This window comes from Hemicordylus capensis, chromosome 4 (genome assembly GCF_027244095.1).
Source record: "Hemicordylus capensis ecotype Gifberg chromosome 4, rHemCap1.1.pri, whole genome shotgun sequence".
In the NCBI taxonomy this organism is placed as follows: domain Eukaryota; kingdom Metazoa; phylum Chordata; class Lepidosauria; order Squamata; family Cordylidae; genus Hemicordylus; species Hemicordylus capensis.
Genome location: NC_069660.1, coordinates 299744652 through 299767905, shown reverse-complemented (window position 1 = coordinate 299767905; position 23254 = coordinate 299744652). Strand labels below are relative to the sequence as shown.

Sequence of the window (23254 nt, the reverse complement as noted above, 5' to 3'; positions counted from 1 at the left end):
CATTGCTTTGCTGGCGCCTGGCGGCCAGTCAGTGGCCTGGCTTAGTGGCGGCGGCGGGCACTTGTGAGGAAAAACCTAAGTATAATGTAGTATGTTGTGGCGCGGGGGGCGCCATTTCAGTGCTTGCCCCGGGCGCCATTTTCCCTAGTTACGCCTCTGATCATAATTCCCTTATATAATTCTATGATGTGGCCACATTTGAAATACTGTCTACAGTTCTGGTCACCATACGTCAAAAAGGACATTATAGAACAGGATAAGGTGTAGAAGAGGGCAACCAAGATGATCAGGGGCCTAAAGCACTTTCCCTGTGAGGCAAGGCTACAACACCTGGGGTTTTTTTACTTTGGAAAAAGAGATGACTGAGGGGAGACATGATAGAGGTCTATAAAATAATGCATGGAGTAGAGAGTGGGCATAGATAATTGTTTCTTCCTCTCTCATAATACTAGAACCAGGGGTCAGTCATCCCATGAAATTGATTGCCAAGAATTTTGAGGACAAGTCTATCAATGGATATTTGGCTGAAGGCTATAGACCATCTTCAGTCTAAGAGGCAAGATGCCTCTAAATTCCAGTTGCTGCAAGGGATCAACAGCAGGAGAGATGGCATGCCCTCAGCAGTTGCCTGTGGGCTTCCCAGAGGCATCTGGTGGGCTACTGTGTGAAACAGGATGCCCAGCTAGATGGGAACAGAGCTGGTCTTGTAGTAGAAAGCATGAATTGCCCCCTTTGCTAAGCAGGATCTGCCCTTGTTTGCATTTCAATGGGAGACTTCATGTGTAAGCATTGTAAGATATTCCCCTCAGGGGATGGGTGCTGCTCTGGGAAGAGCTCCTGCCTGCTTGCATGCAGAAGGTTCCAAATTCCCTCCCTGGCATCTCCAAGATAGGCTGAGAGAGACTCCTGCCTGTAGCCTTGGAGAAGCTGCTGCCAGTCTGTGTAGACCAGGGCTGCTCAACATTGGTCTTCCTGCAGATGTTGGCCTACAACTCCCATAATCCCTGGCTACAGGCCACTGTGCCTGGGGATTATGGGAGTTGTAGTCCAAAAACGGCTGGCGGGCCAAAGTTGAGAGCAGCCCTGGTGTAGACCATACTGAGCTAGAGGGACCAGCGGTCTGACTCAGTAGAAGGCAACTTCCTATGTTCCTAGATGGGCCTTGGGCCTGATCTAGCTGGGCTGTTCTGTTTATCAGGAGGTGCCAAGAACTGAAGCTGGGCCTTTCTGCATGCAAAGCAGATGCTGTACCACTGAGCTACACCCTGATCCCCACTTGGTACTTGGCTTGCCGTGCTAAGAACAGCAATTGTGGAGCCTTTGGATTGGGGAATCAGCCTCAGTGACTGGTGAGGCGTTATATTGGTGAACGGGGGCGTGCAGCTGAGGTGGAACCCAAAGAAGCTCAGCCCGGGCACAGAGGAGAGCCCAGTTAGGAAGAGACAGAAATAAGTGACCTATTTCTTTCTTCTCTTGCTTGGGCTCACCCCTGGACCAGGTCTGAGCCCTTGTGGGATGCACCTCAGCAGCACTCCCTCATTAAGGTTGCCATCCCTCTAGAAATGGCCTGGAGCAGGGGCGGCCCAATACATTTTGCTGCCATTTAGAGGATGGGGCCATAACTCAGCAGGAAAGCATCTGCTTTGCATGCAAAAGGTCCCAGGTTCGATCCCTGGCAGCATCTCCAGGTAGGGGAGAACTGGAGGAAAGCTGGTCTTGTGGTAGTAAGCATGACTTTTCCCCTTAGCTAAGCAGGGGTCCTCCCTGGTTGCATATTAATGGGAGACTCAAAGTGTGAGCACTGTGAGATATTCCCCTCAGGGGATGGAGCCGCTCTGGGAAGAGCAGAAGGTTTCAAGTTCCCTCCCTGGCTTCTCCGAGATAGAGCTGAGAGAGGTTCCTGCCTGCAACTTTGGAGAAGCCACTGCCAGTCTGTGAAGACAATACTGAGCTAGATAGACCTATGGTCTGACTCAGTATGTGGCAGCTTCCTATGTTCCTAGGGCTGGAAGAGCTGGTTTCAGGGCTGCCTGAAGCCTCGGAGAGCTGCTGCCAGTCAGCGTAGATCGTGCTGAGCTGGATGGACCAAGGATCGGACTTGGTATAAGACAGCTTCCTCCCACGCTACCTGAGGGTGGGTCCTGAGCATTCTCAGTGCATGATGCCAAGGCAGCATGGTGATACGCAGACTCTCAGATGCTGTCATGAAGCGAGACCGTGGTGCCAGGGGCAGTCAGGTCAGAGGAGAAAGAAGTGTCCTCACCAGGGCAAGGAGGGGGACATGAATGGCAGGCACCCAGCAGGGTAATGGTAGGATGCTGCCTGTGGTGGGAGGCTCAGCCTTTGCCACCCTTGTGGTCTTCCCCACACTGCTGCCTGAGGCAACCATCTCACCTGGCCTCAAGGGAGAGCTGGCCCTGGCCTGGTCTCGACAGGAATCAGCATGAACTTCCAGGAGACTATTAAAAGAAATCCTGGAGATTCTTATAGCTTAATTTTTGCATGTCTAGAGATGTCTATATCAGGCAGTATAGAAATATGATAAATATACATAATGAAAATAGGTGGGTGGGTGAAATCTCCAGGAAATTTTTCACATCTGGCTTTTAGCTCGCATCTCCTCCGGGATGGAAGTGTGTGTTCACATATCAGCCAAACTTACTCCGAAGCCTCACAGAAACTCGGCAGTAAAGCTTGCTGCCTGGGAAAGCTCCAGGAACACCTTCAGTCAGATTTGACAACCGTTTCCCTCATCCTTCTGGTCTGCCATGACCAAACTTGCTCTTCTGGGTCCCCTGTCCTAGGTACAGGATAGGTGCGTGTGTGCAATTTGTGATGCACCAAGCTGAGTGCAGCATGCTAGCTAAGCTTTTTTTAAAAAGGCATAAAGTATAGTCCATAGTCTTTATTGTTGAGGTCACCGACCAGCACAATATAAACAGTACATTAGATAAAAATTTAAAATACAATTATATCTAAAACTGGGAAAGTTAAGACAAAGTAGATTCCTTATTAACTAACCTCTGACGAGTATTAATAGCAGCATCTCAAAGGTTTAATGTTGCCGGTCAGCAGACACTCTCCTCCTGTTTAAGTCAAAGAATGTGTACCTTTGGCATGCATTCCAAGTACATACATAGGTCTATTTATTTATTTGCAACTCTGATCAGGCTATATCAGGATGTAGGTGATCCTGAGGAATAATCACATGTTGTCCTCAACAGGAAGTGGGGTCACTCCCCCAACACCCCTAAATGGTGGCCTTGCGTATACTGGGGTGGAGAGCTGGTCTTGTGGTATCGAGCATGGCTGGTCCCTTTTGCTAAGCAGGGTCCACCTTGGTTTGCATTTGGATGGGTGACTATACAGTATGTGACTGCTGCAAGATAATCCTCTTAGGGGATGGGGCCAGTTGCTCAGTGGAAGAGTATCTGCATGCTTGCCTGCAGAAGGTCCCAAGCTCACTCCCTGGTATCTCCAGGTAGGGCTGGGAGAGACTCCTGCTTGAAAAACCTGTGGTTGGGCATGACTGTCTGTGTCTGCTGCCCGTCAGTGTAGACAATACACATGACCATCTGCTTACTGTGTGCTGCCTGCCATCTGCTGCCCATCAGTGTCGACAATACTGAGCTAGATGGATCAATGGTCTGATTTGGTATAAGGCTACCAATAGGTTTCCGGGCAAAATACAAAGTGCTGGTTATTACCTATAAAGCCCTTAATGGCTTGGGCTCACGTTATTTGACAGAACTCCTTCTTTGTTATGAACCCCACAGCTTATTAAGATCTTAGGGGGCGGTTCGTCTGGGTGCTGCCAGTTCCTCTGGTGATGACTCAAAGGAAAGCCTTCTCTGTAGTTGCCCCAGAGCTGTGGAACACACTTCCTGCTGAGATTAGAGCTGCTCCATCCCTGTTGGCTTTTAGGAAACAGCTAAAGACACATCTCTTCAGCCAAGCTTTTTAGCTATTTGGTAGTTTTCTGGGGTTTTTAAATTGGATATTTTTATGTTTTAATTGTTAGAATTTCTTGGTTTGGTTTCTGTAAACCACCTAGGGACTTCAGTAGTGGGTGGTATACAAATTCGCTAAATAAAATAAATAAAAATAAATAAGGCAGCTTCCTATGTTCCTATCACAAGAGCCTCACCACAGGTTGATATGGCTGGAAAAGAGCATGGTCAAAGTTTGCTCACTGCCATGCACCCAAATGGGCATGTGATAGACCCTTAGAGTGAGTGTAGTAAATGTGAGTTTGTTGGCAAGCTAACCACATTGTGCCATCCTCTGTGCATTCATACCTACCTACCTCATAGGGTTGTTGTGAGGATAACATGGGATAGCCCCATGAATGCTGAGTTCATCGTAGCAAAGGTGGAATACAAATGTGAATTTTATTATATTTTATTTTTTAATGCTTCAGCTCAAATGCCTAAGCTCTTGAAGTGGATTACAGTTAAAAATACAATACAGGGTATAATATACATTAAAACTACCAGTAAAAAAAAATTAAATGCAATTAATTAAATAGCAGTAGATAAAGACATATCATTTATTTGTTCTACCATTATTCTGCTTTTCAACTATGAATGGTTCCTGCTATCCGATCTACTTTGAGAACTTCTTTTTTGTAGAAAAGTGGTATATAAATACTTAATAACACTTTAAAGAGCAAAAATGGATCTCTGTGGATGTGAAAGCTGGACTTTGAAGAAGCAAGACAGAACAAGCATTGACGCTTTTGAACTCTGGTGCTAGAGAAGACTTTTGAGGATACCATGGACAGCTAGGAAAACAAACAAATGGATCATAGAACAAATCAATCCAGAATTTTCACTTGAGGCACAAATGACCAGGCTCAAATTATCATGCTTCGGACACATTATGCGAAGACCCAGCTCCCTTGAGAAGTCCATAATGCTGGGGAAAGTTGAAGGAAAGAGAAGAAGAGGAAGACCAGTTGCAAGGTGGACAGACTTGATTACGACAGCAATGAATGCACCACTGAGAGACCTTAAAGGCCATGTTGAAGACAGATCATCCTGGAGAGAATCTATGTGGTCCCTAAGAGACGACACCGACTTGATGGCACTTAATCATCAATCAGTGTAGGTTCTTTTTTTTTTTTTGCATTTAGGTTGCTCTTGATGTCAGTTTCTGGCGATGATTTCTTGTCAGCAGACTGTCTGTAGGAGCATGGTGTCCCACCGGAAGGAAGGAGGGAGGGAGGAAAGGAAGGAATTACTTCTGCTCTGGAAAGGTAATGCTGCTGATGAGCTATTTATCTGAACCCAAGACTAGGTTTTCCCCAAGTTCTTTGATGTGAGAAATCAGGGTTGTCTTAAATTCAGTCCTCTTCCTGTATTCAACCTGAATTTTTGAGAGTTGTCTTAAATGCAGGGTTGTCTTCTTCTGTTCAGGTATATATGGTATATGTGAGTATTTTATATTTTCAGGATTGGATCCCAAGGCTCTCTTTCTCTGACAGAAGGAGTTTCCCCTGCAAAGAGCAAAGGGATCTTTGGATCTAAGCCTCAGTATTTTATTTACTCAGCTATCTAAACAAGGAAACCTGAAACTTTATAAAATTGCTTCCACATTCATATCATCAATAGTACTGCTACAAGGCTGCAGAACATGGGTCCAGTCCCAGCCAGCTTATGAAATGTAGACTCTGGTATCAATGGAGCTGGTAAGCATTTGATCAAGCATGTTTTAATCCCAAAGGAAGCAAACCGGTTTGATTTCTCATGTTCTTTTGTCAAAGGAGAAGCCAGTTAGTCTGCATTCTTCTAGTTAGCTTGTCTCCCTCTCACGGGGGAGTAGAAGTTATGCATCATGTGCAAGGAGCTGTAACTTGTTAACTTTTATGCATAATTTTAAGATAAGAGTGAAACACATATGACTGTATTATGTGTGATCAGCACACAGCAGACAACTAATAACAGCTTCTTTCTTTCTTTCTTTCTTTCTTGCTTGTTACCGAATCATTAGAAAAACTCAGTGCTTAGAACTTAGATTGGTGGGTGTTGTATTCTATCGAGTCTCTTTTATGTTTTGTTATTTATAAGTTTGTCCCATTGGGGATCCTGTAGAGCGGGTGGGTGGGGGTTGGTGCAGCTTTCCCAGACAGCAGGCTTTACTGCGGGTTTACTTGCTGCAAGTTCAAAGTTGCCCCAAAACATTGATGAAAAAAGTAGATTTTTTTTTACCCCGGATATACACTCTACACTCTAATGCACACTGAAAAACCCGAATTGTGTGTGAAGTGGTCCCCAATACAGAGGTGTATCTAGGGCAAATAGCGCCTAGGGCAAGCACTGAAATTGCGCCCCTGTCCAAACATCTTGACACCCGTCTTTCAGATAACTTTGCCATAATATCAGCTCAAAAATACTAGTCAAGCTCATTAATCTTTTAATATTTCAAAAACTATTTAGCAGTGGATGTAGCCAGACCCAAAAATGCTTGAAAACTACAAATTTCAGTATGCTGGGGCTCATGAAATAACCAAATACTATGTGGAAGTGTACTTGGAAAACTGAACAGAAATGCCTGTCTAATTCTTTACTATGCACTGTAGCATCACTATTAGATAAGTTTTAAAAATAAATTGAGAATTTGACTTTCCCCAGATACTAGGGCCTTTCAGAGGCCATTTGAGCATGCGTGGTAGCCATTTTGTTTTTGGTGGCCATTTTGATCTTTTTCATTTAAAAAAATTGCACCCCCCCTTCAAGCGGCGCCCGGGGCACGTGCCCTGCCTGCCCTACCCTAGATACGCTCCTGCCCCAATAGCTTGAAGGGACTTTGGGGGTAAATTTGGCTGATATGTGAACACACACCCTCCATTCTGGAGGAGATGCAAACTAAAAGCTGGGTGTGAAAAACTTTGTGGAATCAGAAAGGAAAAGGGAGGGAAACGAGGAGAAAATGGGAGTTGTTTCTGAATAACCGCTCAGATAAGACTGTAAGATTACTTTGTGTTTTTGAGGGAAGCAGCTATAAAAGTGGGGAACAAACCAAGCACAACTTGTCTGCAGACTCTCTGTAGTTTTTGGCTTCAAGATGCCAAGGACATACTGAAAATGAAACAGAGGCTTAAATCCACTACTGACTCATGTCTTAAGAATGGATATATGCCTTTCCACACACCTGTATTCCCACTGTAATATTTGTCAATAATTTCTCTCTAGTTCACTTTACTATTCCTTCCTGGAGCTTTCCCAGACATTTTACCAAGATGCTTTACTGCAAGTTTGAAGTTGCACCCCAAAACCGATACAAATAGTGGATTTTTTCCCTCGGATATAAATCGTAATAAACACGCAATAAACATGCAATTTTTACCCTGGATATAAAATGCAATAAACATGCAATCTAACATGCAACAAAAACCAAGAATTGGGTGTGAAATTCTCCCCGATAACTCGCAGGGACTTCAGGGTAAATTTGGTTGATATGTGAACGCACCCCCTCCATTCCAAAGGAGATGCGAAGTAAAAGCCAGGAGTGAAAAACTTCCTGGTATATTATTCTCTGCAAAACAAGACTGTGCAAGTTCTTAAGTACTCCACCCTTTTAAATGAAAATCAGAGAGTGAAATGTTGGCTCCAGAACTGCATGACAAAACTTGAACATGGAGATATGTTTTGGGGAATATATAGGGTGGGGCAGATGAGCAGAGAAGTAGGCAGGCAATGAGATCTGAAAAATATGCTTGCACTACAGCCTGTAGTTTTCTCACATTCCACACAAACCTCTTATCAATACAGATCAATTGTCTCCTGCCTTTGACCATCCCAGCCTCAAAGGCACCGCAGCCTCAGAGGCATGCCCTCTCTCTTGCTGTTGCAGGGAGCACCAGCAGGAGAGAGGGCATGCCCTCACCTCTTGCCTGGGGGCTTCCCAGGGGCATCTGGTGGGCCACTGTGCGAAACAGGATGCTGGACTGGATGGGCCTTGGGCCTGGCTGTTCTTATTTCTCTGTCAACAAGGGTGACTCTGCTTGATACCAAGGAAAAAAGCCAAAGAAATTACTAATGCAGTTTTGAATCTGACTGTATAATTAACACTTGCTAACTGGACAAAGGAACAATTTTTAACTTGGGAGCTGTATTGAGCAGGGGAGAACAACTGTCCCTACTCATCCCAGCACAGTAACCCTATTCACACATTATGTTCAGCACGTGTACAAGTATATAGTGTACATAGGTACAGATCTGTACACAGTTACAGTTATTCGCATGTTATGTTGATCTCAGGTACAGTAGTGCGTTTCCTATTTGTACCATGCATTTGGGGTCCTGCACCCATAAACTGAGTGCAAGTATAGGACACTCATGCAGCTTAATATCTGAACAGGGCTAGTGTTTTCCCCAGTGGCGTTTTGCTGATATCTTCCTTTTTTTATTTTTAGATTGTGAGCCCCTTTGGAACAGGGAACCATCCTCTCATTCCTTTTGCTATGTAAATGACTTGAGAACTTTTATTTTTAAAGAAGTATATCCTAAATACAACAACAACAACAACAACAACAACATACTGAATAAACTGTAATGCAAAAATCATTTTCTTTCTTTCTATATTATATTGCAAAGGCATAGACAGGTATGAGTATACATGCACTGTACATCTATTATCTTGTTTTGCTACTGGGAAACCATACAATTGCCTGTACAGAATTATTGTAAAAACAGTTTGTGAAGGTATTTCACCACTTTTGGCTGCAGGAACAGGAATGTGTACAGGAGGCAGATGGCTAACTGGAACCAAAGAAGTGCAAGGAACTGGGGGACATTGCTCTTTGGACAAGATTAGCAGCTGAAATGTTTGAGGAAAGAGGAAGCCCAAACACATTTATGAACACAATGCACTGTATGACCTTGCCTTGCTGAATTGGCTGGGAGATAGCTAAGACATTTGGATAGTAAGGAGCAGGTCTTTACTGCAGACATCAACTGGTTTAATGGAGGTACCTTCTTTCCAAGAAACCCTGGGAGTTGTAGTCCAGGGTGGGGAGGAAGCCAGTGATCTGTAATAGGATTTTCAGCACTTCAGACTGCAATTTCTGGGATTCTTTTGGGAAAGTGTGCCCATTAAAGTGGTTAAAACTAATAATAAATTTGTAGCATGGGTATTTCAACATGGGAGTTCTCTATATGTGTGGTTTTGGTTTTGTAAATCACTCTTACTTCCAATTAGTTTCTAATGCAAAAGGAGAAACCTACATTGGCTAAAATATTTAATTGTATTACATATGCCTGCTTCATGCCCATCAAGAATGAGCAGATATCAATACAAATGGCACTAGGGAGGTAATTTAACATAGCAAAGGTAATTCACAAGATTCACTTGTGAAAATGTTGTCTATCATATGAAGTTGGGTTACAATAATAAAGCCCTATTCAGACATTACATTGCACATGGATACAGATATCCAGGTATACATGTGGATATACCTGTATCCATGTGCAATGTAATGTCTGAATAGGGCTTTATTTATTATTGTAACCCATACTTTTGTGGGAATGGCTGCACTGTGTTTAAAAAACAAACCTAGCTACAGGCTCCTTCAAATGCAGAATACAGATAGGAAGTGTATAGCTTTACGTGCATTGAACAGAATGTGTTAATAAATGTGTATGGAGCTGAATATGTGTATATTGCACACAGACTGTATGTGCATTGAACAGAACATGTGAACAGGGCTTAAGTCTGTGAGTACTACAGGAGAAAATAAGTATTTTGGCTACCTGGTGTTCTGTTAAAGGTATTTCAAGTTTCTTTCAAATTCAGTAATAACTGGTTTGAATGGTGGGTCAGCCCTTAAGAGATAAGACTGAAGTAGCTTTGCCCCAACACAGTACACAGCATCACTATAACACTGTGCTTCATGTCAGCCACTGTTTGGGAATAGTAAGAATTTTCCCTAGCCTTTTATGAGTTTTTCTCCTTCCCTGTTGACATTCTTCCCTTCTTGTTCTTAAACCACACCAAGGGAACATATCACTGATCCAGGCCTGATTTCAGGTGTTAGTAGAAAGGAAGATTAATTCAGATGGTCTATGGCTTCATTGCAATCAACATGTTGGCCTTTAAGGGGCCACAAGACCTTGTATATGTACCCCAGGGGCCCAGACGCACACAACTGCCCCTCTGAAACAGTCCAGTTGTTCTGCAGTTCAAGGCTAGATTTCCACAGTGAAGCTGATGGAGAAGGAGTACCCAAAGTGCAAGACCCCAATCTGGCTCCAGGTTTCAGAAGTCCTTGGCACACTGTCCTCCAGAGACTGCCATTCTGCCACCATTACCCAAAAGCTATGAGTACAGAGGTAAGGATCAGGCCAGGCCATACAACTCAGATTTCATGACTGGTAAATTTGGACAAGAAAGCAGCTGGGTTAGGTGTGCTCAGAGGCTCTTCGTTGCCTCATCTTTGGCTGAATTACTTTTAGTTGTGTTACCTAGGAGAGTACTCTAAGCCCTATTGAACTCAGTGGGACTTACGGCTGAGTAAGCACATACCCGATCCAATTACAAGCAATGTGTACAACTAACCCAGCACCCAACAGGTGACGCCTTCATTTTTCTTCTCTCTTTTTTGTTTTTGTGTTGCCTGCAGTGGGATCTTTCTGAGAAAAGCCCAGTTAGACTTGGAAAACAATTGGCTTTTATTATGCTGTTGTTGCTGCTAATTGTAAGCCGCGGGGAGTGGGGGGCACTCCTCTCCTCTCTTTCAACACCTCTGCCAACAGTGCCAATTTGTCCAAATGATGCCAAGTACTCAGCACCCATCCCAGGAAGCTGGTGACTCAATCAGTGACTCCCAGTCCAACTTGTGATTCAACTTCCTCTATTCATTTACTACACCCCATTGTGGTAAATTAAATACCTCCTGGTGCAGGGTGCTAAGGAGGAAAGCAGGGCCACAACCCACCCACCCCCAGTTAAAACAGAAAGGGGTGGAGTTTTTTGCTATCTCCAGCTGGTTGTAGAGAAGAGCCATCTTATCCAATATTGTTACTAGTGTTGCTTGTCGTATATAAGGCAAGTCAGGGGTGTAGCCACAATTGAACCGGGGGTGGGGGATGTCTATGAGCCCCGGGGGGGGGACCCACCAACTGGGTGGCAGCTTGCTTTTGCTCCCCCACCACCACTCGTGGCTCTCTGAAGGCAGTGGTGTGGTGTGGGGTGAGTAGGGGGGTAAGCATCTTCACTTTTAACCTCCAGAGCTCACTACAACCTTGATATGCCCTGATGCAACCTTTTATTTTGCAATGTGCTTCATAGCCTCTGTTTTGCCCACACAATAATCCTGTGATGCAGGACATTAGATAGCATATGGTACGCAGGCTGAAGCCATAGAAATGATCACACTGACATCAGACCACCAGAGTAAGGCTGTGTCCCCAAACATGCCTCCTAGGAAGCAAGGCTGGCTTTGCAGAAGCCCCCACCCCCACCCCCACGAGCTGGTAGAAGGGACTGTACTACTTCAGGCTGCAGGTGAAGGATATAACTTCTGAATGCTGTCCCATGTTTGGTTTGGTTTTTAAACTTCCATGCATGTAGAATACTAGCACATGAGATAAAAAGTGTTCTAGCATAGACCTTTACATGCTTTGCTGGTTTCTTTTTGCATTTCTTTTTCATATAGGCAGATGTTCAAAAATGTTACCTCCACATGGACCAGTCTATTCTTCTGCTTCAACATTTGACTCCCAGATTCTTTTGCATGAGTTGTAAATTTGTTGTTGCTTTCAGGCTGCAATGCTAGGCATGCTTACATGGGAGTAAGCCTCACTGCAATAGCAATAGCACTTACATTTATATACCGCTCTATAGCCGAAGCTCTCTAAGCGGTTTACAATGATTTAGCATATTGCCCCCAACATTCTGGGTACTCATTTTACCGACCTCGGAAGGATGGAAGGCTGAGTCAACCTTGAGCCCCTGGTCAGGATCGAACTTGTAACCTTCTGGTTACAGGGCGGCAGTTTTACCACTGCGCCACCACTGGGCACACCATGGAGCATAATTCTGAGACAGCATGCACAGGATGGCTCTATGAAGCAATTTCCAGCTCCTGTGTTGCTGCAGGATACCTGGGGACCAGTAAAATAGTCCTTGTGGGCCGAATCCAGCCCATGGGCCTTATGTTGTGCATGCCTGGTATACGAGGTCCAGGCTCCATCGGACTCAGAGGGCAAACCTCCAAGTAAACCTGGTTAGGAGGACTGGGCTGTCAAAAAATTAATATTGTAAAGGTTGCTGACATATAAAGTCACGTCCACACTGCAGGAGCCCTCTCTCGATTCACGTGTGATTCTGACTCTCATGGCTCCCTTCACATTTGCCAATGGGCTGCCTATCACCAGGCCTGCACACAGCTAGATGAGCTTGTGCAAAGTGGAGGAAGCCAAGAGATGGGAGGAGAGATGCAAAAGGAAGAGATAACAGTGAGGACTTGAAGCTTGAAGAAGATGGTGCAGACAGACCCACCCAACATAGGGACTTACAGTAGCAGAAGGAGCAAATCTCTGCCTTAAACTGTACTCTTAAACCAGTTGGGGGTTCTGTAGTTTAAGATGGTAGCATTGAATTATACCTGTATTCACCTGAAACAAAGATGACTGAATTTAAGACAATCCCCTTAAAAAGCAGAGGTCAAATACACTTATACTTTCATTTACACAAAAGGAACAGGACTCTGAATGTAAGATGACCTCCTGATAATATCAAAAAACTTGGCAGGCAAGACTTGGGTATTGTAACTGATACTTGTTCTAATGATGAAATGGAAGTCCTCTTTCTTTCTTTTTCTTTCTTTCTTTTTCTTTCTTTCTTTTTCTCTTTTTGTGTGTGCGTGTGTGTGTCTTAAGTTGTGGAAAAATCGAATAAAAAGTTATTGAAAAAACTTGGGGAAAAAACCTAGTCTTGGATTCAGGTAAATACAGTAATGTTAGAGCAATGTCCTTACACTGGAACCAAGTTCTTCTTCTGGACTTTTCTCTATAGCTGATCAAAAGAGAATGCCCCAAGGGTGCCAGCTGGCACCTACTTTCTCTTCTTTGGGAATTCGCAGACAAAGAACATAGCAACATGACATTCTGCATCATTCCATTTCCCAGTGCTGAGCATTTCCACACAGTCTTCCTGCCCATTGGTGTCCTGTGGCTCCCCTTCCTTCCAGTTGCTGTAGTTCTGCAAAGGTGTACGGTCAGCATATACGAATTGGCCTTCCTTCTCCATGTCGCTTATCCCAATAAAGACTCGGAAGAGGCCACTCTTGGAGACATAGTCAGAGATCACTGCGTTGGCAGCGTCATCCTTTGGCATCGCGAGAATTCCGTCTCGAATCCTGCAGTGAGTGAGAGCTTCCCGGTAGCTCTTTTCTTCCTGCACAATATAATAATATTTTTCTTCTGTTTCCCTGATTCCTGCTAACACTTGGGAAAGAGTGGGGGGAAAGTTGTTTTTTAAAAAATTACTAGTCCTTTTGGGATGTCCATAGTATTATCTTTAATTCAAGAAACCAACTTGTAATGGTCTAGCAAACAGCATAGCTAGAGCTTAGAAGGGTCACCTCATAAATACTAGTTATAAATAACTAGGAATGAGCCAAGACCAACTGGCAATCTGTGCTGGTGATCTTGACCCCTGAATTCTACCACACCTTGGCAAAAATCCCCTCAAATCTCTTGGCTATTTTTTTCCAGCAAAGAAAGAAGGCAAGCTTTCACTCTCTAATTTATCTTTTTCCATTGATGTACTACTCTTACCCATAGGAATTCTACCTAATGTTTAACCCACATCTACCTTCCTGTAGTTTAGGCCCTTTGCCTCTTATCCTTCCTTCAGTGGCAAGATGGAGAAATCATTTGTCCTTTTCTTTCCAACTTCCTTTTAAAGTTTTATAATTAATTTTGTACTCGGTTTCAGATAGTGGAGTACAAAATGTGCATGTTTTCTGTCAGTCATGAATATGTGTATAAGCTTCCACTTTTTCCTTTTAAATACACAAGAACAGCAAATATAAGATTGGTCCATCTGTGTTTTGTTTTCAGATGTTTGCTCCCATGTACAACATGTATTGTAATATATTTCTCAGATATCTGGACACTGTTAACATACCCATTCTCTTTTACTTCTGTTTTCTCCTAGCTAAATACATCCAGCTTTTCCTCTAGCAATTACCCATTCCTGTCACCTCAAGGCTTTTTATGAATCTTTCTTCCTAAACTTTTTTGAACTATGGTGCTCAGAACAGGACATATTACTGTGGTGAGATCCTGCCAATACTCTGAGGAAAGTACCATTGCTCCTGGTAAGATCCTGACAATCATCTGAGGCAAATGCCCTTACTGCCCAGACCATAGGGATGCTGATACTCAAAAATGAGGCCTACAACTTACCATTATATTATATTACATGTTGGGACATATATCAAGCACACTAGAAATGGAAGACAATGTAGAAAGAGGCGAAACATACCATTTTTTACAAACGTAATGGAAGACTTGAGTCGAGCAACATTAATATCCAGTTGTCCAACAACTTTACGATACTTCCCACAGTCACAGACAGCACCTAACTCAATACAGGTAAAAACATATTGACTGTCAAAGCACCATGGTGGGTAAGCATATATAGCCCATTTAAATTCATGCATTTTTAAGTCAAGATAAATTAGGATGGTCAAATGCCTAGCATGACTCAGAATCACAGCGACAGTTTCCAGCATACAAAGCTTAGAAATCAGTTTCCGAAATTAACTACTGCTGAAAGGGCCAAAATTGTTGACTCATTGAGACCAAGGAAATGAGCAGAATATTGTTCCTCCATTCTCCCTAATCTTAACTCTGCTTGCATGAGGGTTGCCATGTCCCCTGGAATTTTGGGTAGCCCCCAGAATTTGGCTCCTCCACCCGGCTGTTAAATTCCACCCGGATTTACACGGATTTCAAACATGCTGCCCGGATTGCCCGGATTTTACTCTGGATCCGATCACATGGGAGGACAGTGAAGGAGGGGAAAATATACAAATCTGTCAAATAAATAAATAAATAAATAAATGGCAAATTAGTTGCTGCATAATATGCAAATTAGGCCACCTGGATTTGGAAAGCTTGAATATGGCAACCCTAGCTTGCATCAAATGTTTTCCAGTGTTCTATACTCTGGAATGGCAGGTTAACATTTTAATGGCTTTTAAAAACCTCTGGCTCTTTCACACCTCTGATTCATCAGGTTGTTAGAAGCATTAATAAACTAAAATGGTTGAAGGTCGAGGATTAAATCACATAACCACAATTTGTGACTATAAACAGACTATATTATATGAATTATAAGCAGTATATCGATTGTGACTATATACTGCTTCAGACTGCACTGGAGACTCATATGACTGAAAATTCTTCCATAAAATCAATCAACCAACCAAAATCACTCCACACAGAAAACCAGTTATCAGGGAGAAAGAAAACTAGGCTAGACTAAGTTGGGCTAGAACCTATACATAGGAATCTTCTGTTATGGGAAATAATTCCTTCATGTGAGTTCCCTCTGCTGCCCAGTGGTGTGGGCATACCTGCATATGTTTGCCACTTCAGTGAGAACTAGGCTGCAGATTCTTCTGGCTGCCTGGTTGTGTAAACTTTCCCACCTCAAGTACAAGGGCCAGCTCTTCATTTGAGGCTGGTTTAAAGGTGACTCTGGGCATGTAAAAAATCCTGTGAGAATCCATGCAGCTGGCATTGCTTCTAAACCAGGTTGCGTGGAACCTCACGTGGGTAAGATGTTTTGGTTAACAGCTGGGTGGCATCATGTTTAAACCAGGCCTCAGAGGTGTGTTTTGGAAAACTCAAACAATATGTATAAAAACAATTACAGAAGAGATAGGGTTGTATGCTAAAGAGACTTCTTTTGGAAGAAGCTTTTTTCTCTGGAGAAAGAGTTCCTTGTCTCGGGTCCCCAGATATCATTGGATTACAACTCCCATCATCCCAGTCACAATGGCCTTTGGGAACATCTTCCCAAATCTACTGGATCCTCTTATACCATGCAGTTTGCATCAGTTATTTAGATGTATAGTGCCGTATATCTTTTATAACAATTTTTTATTTCAGATTGTTTGGAGTTTTAAACTTGCAAACCTCTAGAGGGTAAGAGCAGCATTGATTCACGGAACCAAATTGTGAGTCAACAATTACTGCACAATGGTAGCCCTAGTCAGACATTACGTTGTACATGCATACAGGCATCTGTACACAAGTACGGGTTTCTGGCGAGTTCAGACAATACTTTGTCTGCCTAGCCTACCACATGCAATATTTACTCCCCGACACAACAAATATGAACATATGAAGCTGCCTTCTACTGAGTCAGTCCACTGAGCCACTGTGACTGGTCACAACTCTCCAGACAGCGGTCTTTCTTAGCTGTGCTGGAAATGCCGGGGGGGGTGGTGGGCTGAACCTTGTCCTTCTGCATGCAAAGCAGGCGTTCTTTCATTGAACTATGGTCCTAACCCCCACTGGGATTTTGAAGGGTTGGAAGATTTTCAAAATAAAACTCTCTTTTACTGAATGACTTAAGAGGAATCAAAGCCTCAGATTTGCAGAAGGACCTAGGTTTGCAGAATATTTGTTATTAATATCAGCACATTTTAAATTGCCTCTAATTGGTGGGGGGGGAGGGGAGAGAAGACCACCAGGAAAAAGAGAATGGTTTGGAAAAATATGGGGAATCTTAATACAGGATAAATTATCCTTACAGATTAAAGCATCTTTGAGTGTGAGTTACAGAATTTTTTTAAAAGAAAAGGTGGATTTATATTATTAACTTTATTGACAATTCTAAGTCCCCTTATACTAGGCCAAAGCAATTAAATATATTTATTTTGGGAAACATTTTAAGTTTAAAATTATATGGGTATATTCTGTGCCCTTTTTGATATCAGTAGTGCTGGATTTTGGGTTTTGTTTGGTAGTTTTATGATGCATTGTTTATGTTATTGTTTGGAGTGTTTTAAATGACAAAATGGAAAATAGATAGTTTTTTAAATTAAAAAAACCCCTCTCTTGTTACTGTTTTGGTCGTGGTGGTGGTTTCTACTTTGCCACTGGCCCTCTCAGTATTCCAGATAAGAGAAGTCTGGGCAACTTCCAACTTTTGAGGCCCCTAGCTATAATGAAAGTTTAAAATGGCACATGGAAACAAATGAGGCACCAAAAAAATAGTGAGACATAATTTGAATAATTGTTTTTTATTTAACAAATGCTTTTCAAGCCTTTTTTGTGTGTAAATGCACTAATCATTGAGGGGAAATCTAGTTTTTTGTGCAGTGTCACAGTTGATATTAAGCGTGGCAAGCCCTTCAAATGCTCCTGTCCCATTGTTGAACAGAACAAGACTCCTGATAGTGAAGCACATAAAAGCAAGTTGCGGAACTTATCAAATGCCCCAAAATTGACTAGTGTCTAAATCTGAGGCCCCCTTTGAGTTTGAGTCCCAGGCCAAATGGCCCTCCTGGGTCCCCCTCTGATTGGCCCTGACTTTTTTTCTGCTGTCGTTTGGGCCTCCACAGTACATCATGGCCACATGATGGCAATTTATGCTTATTGGAGACTGCTGGGGACCAACTCTCAGGTCCACTTTCCTGTGTGCACAATCAAGCAGGACCAATAAGAAGTGACTGCAGTTTGCAGCCTTTTGAGCTGGACCTGAGTTCTGTTGTGCTCTGGCAAAATCTATGCTTATTATTACTGCTCACTTTCTACTCCCCTATTGGAAGGAAGGGGCTAGAGTTATGCAAGAGTCTTTGTTTGCGCAATACTTACTCCTCTTTAGTGAAAATGTTAACAGGTATTTAAAGAATAAACGTGAATGCCCTTAAGAAAACACTGGCATTAGATGGGTTGATTACGTGTCAAAAAAGGCGTATTGTTTTTCACATATTCAGCATATTAAGAAAACAGAAACTAGATTGCATTTATGCCACGTTTTAACTTGGTAACTTACTTTCAATATCAAGACTCACACTGAACATATAATTGGCTTCATCTACATTAACGGAGCCTTTGTGTATGCTCAGAAGCACTCTCTTCTCTACCTCCCTAAAGCTGATGCCCTTAGTTGATGCCAAATCTTTAACTGAGGGTTGAAGCCCTCAGTTGATGCCGAATCTTAGGGATCTGCCCAAAATGTTTGTTAGCCATGGTAAAGGTAAAGTGTGCTGTCAAGTCGGTTTCGACTTCTGGCGACCACAGAGCCATGGTAGTTCCAACAAATTTCAATCAAGGCGTAGTTTTTTGTTTTGTTTTTTGTTGATAAAAAATAAATAAGTCCACAGTTTCATTCATAAGAAAAAGAAACATGTTTTCAAGCTGTAAAAAAATGGAGACGTGTTATACCACAGCTCTTTATTTTGAAAGCCACATGTAGGGAATATACGCACATGAACATATTTTTATGCAATGCAGCAACTGAAGACAGGAGCTTGATGAAAGAGCTGTTGGACCAGCAAAGGCCGGCTGCAAATTGAGGGGTCATTGTAGAGGCATAGCAAGGGGAGATTGGACCTGCATTCACATCGTGAACAAGGCCAGCCTCCCCACTCAGGGTGGTGCCCACTCATGGCAGCAGCATACATGCACCCCCTCTCACTCCTCCCCATGTTTGCCTCCCCTCTGCCGCTGGCTGCCTGCCTGTCTGTCTGGTGCCCCCACCATCATTGCTGCCACCAGCTGCCTCCGCTTCTTGCCACCTGCTCCCAAGCCCACTGTCCTCCCATAAGCCCATCAGGAGCACATGAGTGCCCTCCCTTCATTGGCCAGGAGCCCGGCTGATGGAAGGAGGATGGGCCTGGGACCCAGCCGAATGGCCATAGGAGGTGGCTGGCAGCAGCAGCAGGTGGCCACCGGTGGCAGTGGCAGGAGCCCCAGCCAGGGGGAGGGGGGAGATTGGCAGCTCCTCCTGGATGCTCGGCGGCTCCTGGACGCAGGGCATCTTGGGTTCTTTGAATCCGTCTCCCCTATTATAGCTCTGCCCTGGGGTCATGTTGGAGCCAGGAGCTCCACCCCCTTCTGGAGCTCAGGCTGGCCCCAATCCAAAGCAGCACCTGAGCTGGCCTTCCTTTCCTCCCAAACAGACCAATTGGGAAGGAGGCTCAGCGGACTCAGGTGAGCACTTCACCTCTGGTGTTGGAGTTTGACCCTAGCCTAGCATTCTTCTCCTGGGGACCTGGGGATGATGGAGGGGGTTCTGGGGATACGATAGGGGCCTTGCTGGGCGGCAATGGGTCTCTAGAGCTTCAGGGCTCCTCCAAGGGGGACACTGCAGGAGGGACAAGAATCTTGGGCTGCTCAGAAACTGGTGGATCTAGGAGGCTTTCATAGAGGACAGAGGTCTTGGGTAGGGCCTGCTCATCCTCTTGCAAGAGAGTCTGCTCCGTGTCAGAGTCTGGGTGGGCCTTGGCAGGAATTGGTCTTGATATATATCGATGCTTTAAAGTATATTGTGTTACAGATTAAGTAATGGCTCCTTGGCCACCTCTTTGTTTGGCAGAATGCTGACGGCTAGTCCACAAGGCGAGTGGATGTCTTTGAGTGGGAGAACGAATGGCCATGGAGTAGAGTTGCCATCTCTCCTGATTTTCCTGGTAGTAACCAGATTTTAGGCATGTCACCCAGATTGCTTGGCCCATCCAGATTCCCCCAGATGTCAGCTTTTTTTTTTTTTTTTTTTTAGCTAAGCTCCAGCCCTTGTAGAAGTTGAGTTATGGAGCAAAATGTGCCATCACTAGTCTGCTGAACCTCTGGGCTTGGATTAAGGCAGGTAAAGCAAGGTTCGCAAGTACAATAATCTCCTGAGGAATGTTGCCTTTGTTTTTTTAATCACCAGGGGATCTCTATCGGGCAGTTGAGAGGATAGCTTGTTTTTTTTATGTAAATCACTGCCTACCAGGCTATGCATTGTAATGTTTAAGGACTTCAGCTTGACATTCTGTGAATGCCTACTTAGAAGCAAGCACTACTGGATTCAATCAGATCTTCTCTCAAGTAAGTGTGTACAGAATTGCAGCCTTAGCAGAAAGGCTGTGCATTTTGTTGTTGTTGTTCTATTGCTGCTGTTAATATGTCAAGGAAAATGGTCAGGCAAATATATTTCCCCCAACTATTGTTAGTAGATGTCCAGAGCAAATAAAAGTCAACTGGAAATGCACATTCTAATCTCCATAATATGCAAATTATTTGCAAGCCAGTTGGCACAATATGCAAATTAGCGTGCTCAGATTTGAGGAGTCAGAAAATGGCAACCCTACTGTGGAGTATTCTGATGAGGAAGTCATAAACTCTTGGAACATGGCAAGTACCCATCTGATGGGAGGGGCTGATGTGAGAGTATCAGGTGACTCATCCCCCCCACATCCCCAGTGTAAAGGAAGAACAAAGGAAGCCGCTTGTGACAGGCTGGGTGTGAGACAGAAAGAGGCTGAGTTTTGGAGACGATGGAATGAAGAACCTGGGCAGGGAGCTGAGCACCTTAGGGAGCAGAGTTTCCTCTCTGGGGATCTGGTGTAACTTGCTGCTGCTGCTGCTTGAAGGAGTGCTCTCTTACATCAACTCCATCTAAAGCTCGCCTTGTGTACTTGTAAGCAAGCCAAATATTACAAAGACACAGTAAGCCTGCACGGATCTCTCCTCCAGAGCATGCCAGGATCTGAGAAGTGGATTCTGGAACTTCCCACTGCTCGGGGAAGAGGGGAACATGTGCAACAATATATACTGATTGATGGTAATAAACAAACACATTCTGAATATGTGAAAAGTGCTTTTCCTTCAAGTTAACCAGGGATCCAGCAATGAGGAGCTGGCAGGGGTGTGTGTAATGTGTCTGGGGGCCACTTGCCCGCTTGTCTCCCTCTAGCTCTGCCTATGTCTATAGCAGCTTCGGGAGGTGTCGTTTCAGCAAGAAAACAGCATGGAGGTCAAGGTTAAACACCCTTGACCTCTGTGCCATGCACTTGATCTGAACTAGACCCCCATATGGCTGCTTTTTTACAGTAAAAGTAGCTCAACAGAAGTGCCCATGGCTCAATGGAAGGACATCTTTGCAAACAGAAGATTCCAGGTTCAATGCCTGGCATCTCCTAAGAACATAAGAAAAGCCTTGCTGGATCAGGCCCAAGGGTTATCTAGGACCAGTACCCTATTTCACACAGTGGCCTGCCAGTAGGGATATGTGAGCTGTTTTGAGGTTCAGCCAGCTCGCATTCGAACTGGTCTGGTTCAGGGGCTTACCCTCAAGCAGGACCAGGCCCAGTTTGGCTTGAGCTCGAGCTGAACCCCCCCAGGACTGGGATCAGTTAGGGGCCAGTTCCAGGTTTGTTTTCTTTTTTTGGGGGGGAAGGCGGACTTACCACTGCTGAGGGCTTCCGTGGCCTCAGGGGTGCTGCTGCAGTAGTGGGGTGTGTGTCTCGAGCAATTCCCCTCCCCCCCACCAGCCTCTCCCTGGTCTCTCAAATGCTGTTTTGGACCATCTGGGGTCGTTTTGGTCCTCTCTGAGCTCTCAGTGGCCATTTTGGAGGCCCCCGCACATGTAATAGCCTGTGCACATGTGTGGCAGCCTCCAACATGCTCAGTGCGACTCAGAGAGGACTGAAACAGCCCCAGAACTACTTTTGGATGATCAGAGGGAGGCAGGCAGGAGGATGGAGACCCCCCTGCGGCCACAGCAGCACACCCCGAGGCCACAGAAGCCCTCGGTGGTGGTAAGTCCGCCTTTTAAAAAGATTGAACGTCCCTGGAATCTCTGAACCCCCACTCTCGCTGTTGCTCTCCTTCAACTGGTATTTGGAGGCATCCTGCCTCTGAACCTGGAGGTAGCCTATAGCCTTCAAGACTAGTAGACCTGTCCTCCATGAATTTGTCTAAGTTCCGATTAAAGCCATCTAAGCTAGTAGCCATCAACACCTCCCCTGACAAAGAATTCCATACACGAAAAAGTACTTCCTTTTGTTGGTCCTAAATTTCCTGGTAGGGCTGGGAAATATCCATCTGAAATCCCGGAAGGTCACTGCCAATCAGGGTAGTCAGTGGGCAAACTTGGCCATCCAACTGTTGTTGAACTATAATGCCCATCATGCCTAGCCATAATAAATTGTGACCGGGGATGATGAGAATTGTAGTTGAACAGCTGGAGGGCCAGGTTCACCCAGCCCTAGTGTAGATGGACCAATGGTCTTACTTGATAGGAGGCAGTTTCCTATGCAACCTATGTGGAAGTGGGGAGCCCTTGCTGCTAGATGGTGCCAACATTATTAGGGAGCCTGAACCTCTGCCCTTTGCAAACAGTTTATTGTACACCCATACAGGTATCTCTCTCTATGTGCATGTTTTAATGTAACTATATACATTATGTATCTATATACATTTACTTTTATTTTAGGTTAAATGAATCCATGAATTCATTTAAAAGGGTACAGGCACCCTCAAATGCAGCATACAGATAAGAAATGTACTATTTTATATGCATAGTGTTCAGTGCATGCAGCCCTATTCAGACCTTATTCTGTATGTGTGTACACATGTACATGTTTCTCTATGGACGGCTGTACATGAATTTACTTCAAAAGTGAACCTGAGTACAGGCCTCTCAAATGCATGATGCAGATAATGAAGTGCCCTACTCTATGCAAGTTGGACACAATACATGAATAAATGTATGTGCATGCAGATCTGTATGTGTGTACACACTGCACAGATGGTACATGCATTGAACTTAATATGTAGATACCTGTAAGTGCACACAGATCTGTTCCTGCATTCAAACACAGGCCATACGTGCATTGAAGATAAGATGTGAATAGGGCTTGTGAAAGGGGCTGATTTGCATAGTAAAACATATTCTTCCCCTCCCCTTGCCTAGGCATCACCGTCCAGAGAAAAAAGTGGTCCCAAGTCCAGAGAATAAAGTCCAGAGAATAAAGTGGTCCCCAGGAAAACAGACATTGACCATCCCTGATCTACCTGTAAAAGACAGCAATTACTAAGCAAGAGTAAAGGAAAGCCCAAGGGGTACCTGCTTTGCCCTTTCCTCCTGATACACCAGACGAACCCTTCCATCCTTTGTCACCTATATGTCAAAAAAAATACATTTTCCTCCATCAGCCAGTAGATACACACAGGCAAACATATTTGCTGTATTGAGCAACATTCCTAGAATGGATTCTGCGAGATGGACAGGGTTGTAC

At 44.2% G+C, this 23254-nt stretch overlaps 2 protein-coding genes across 2 annotated transcripts in view; one reads left to right on the top strand and one right to left on the bottom strand.

Annotated features, from left to right (window-relative positions):
- The window catches only part of TNFRSF11B (TNF receptor superfamily member 11b), a 172954-nt gene that overhangs the window by 11646 nt on the left and 138054 nt on the right, over positions 1-23254 (top strand). The window lies entirely within an intron of this gene.
- The window catches only part of COLEC10 (collectin subfamily member 10), a 47737-nt gene continuing 28855 nt past the window's right edge, over positions 4373-23254 (bottom strand). The window contains exons 4-6 of the mRNA XM_053242724.1: positions 23083-23136; positions 14494-14589; positions 4373-13448 (exon numbers count right to left, since the gene is read on the bottom strand). Of these exons, the coding sequence (XP_053098699.1) occupies positions 13057-13448; positions 14494-14589; positions 23083-23136 (542 nt within the window). The 3' untranslated portion in view covers positions 4373-13056. The remainder of the gene's footprint in view (positions 13449-14493; positions 14590-23082; positions 23137-23254) is intronic.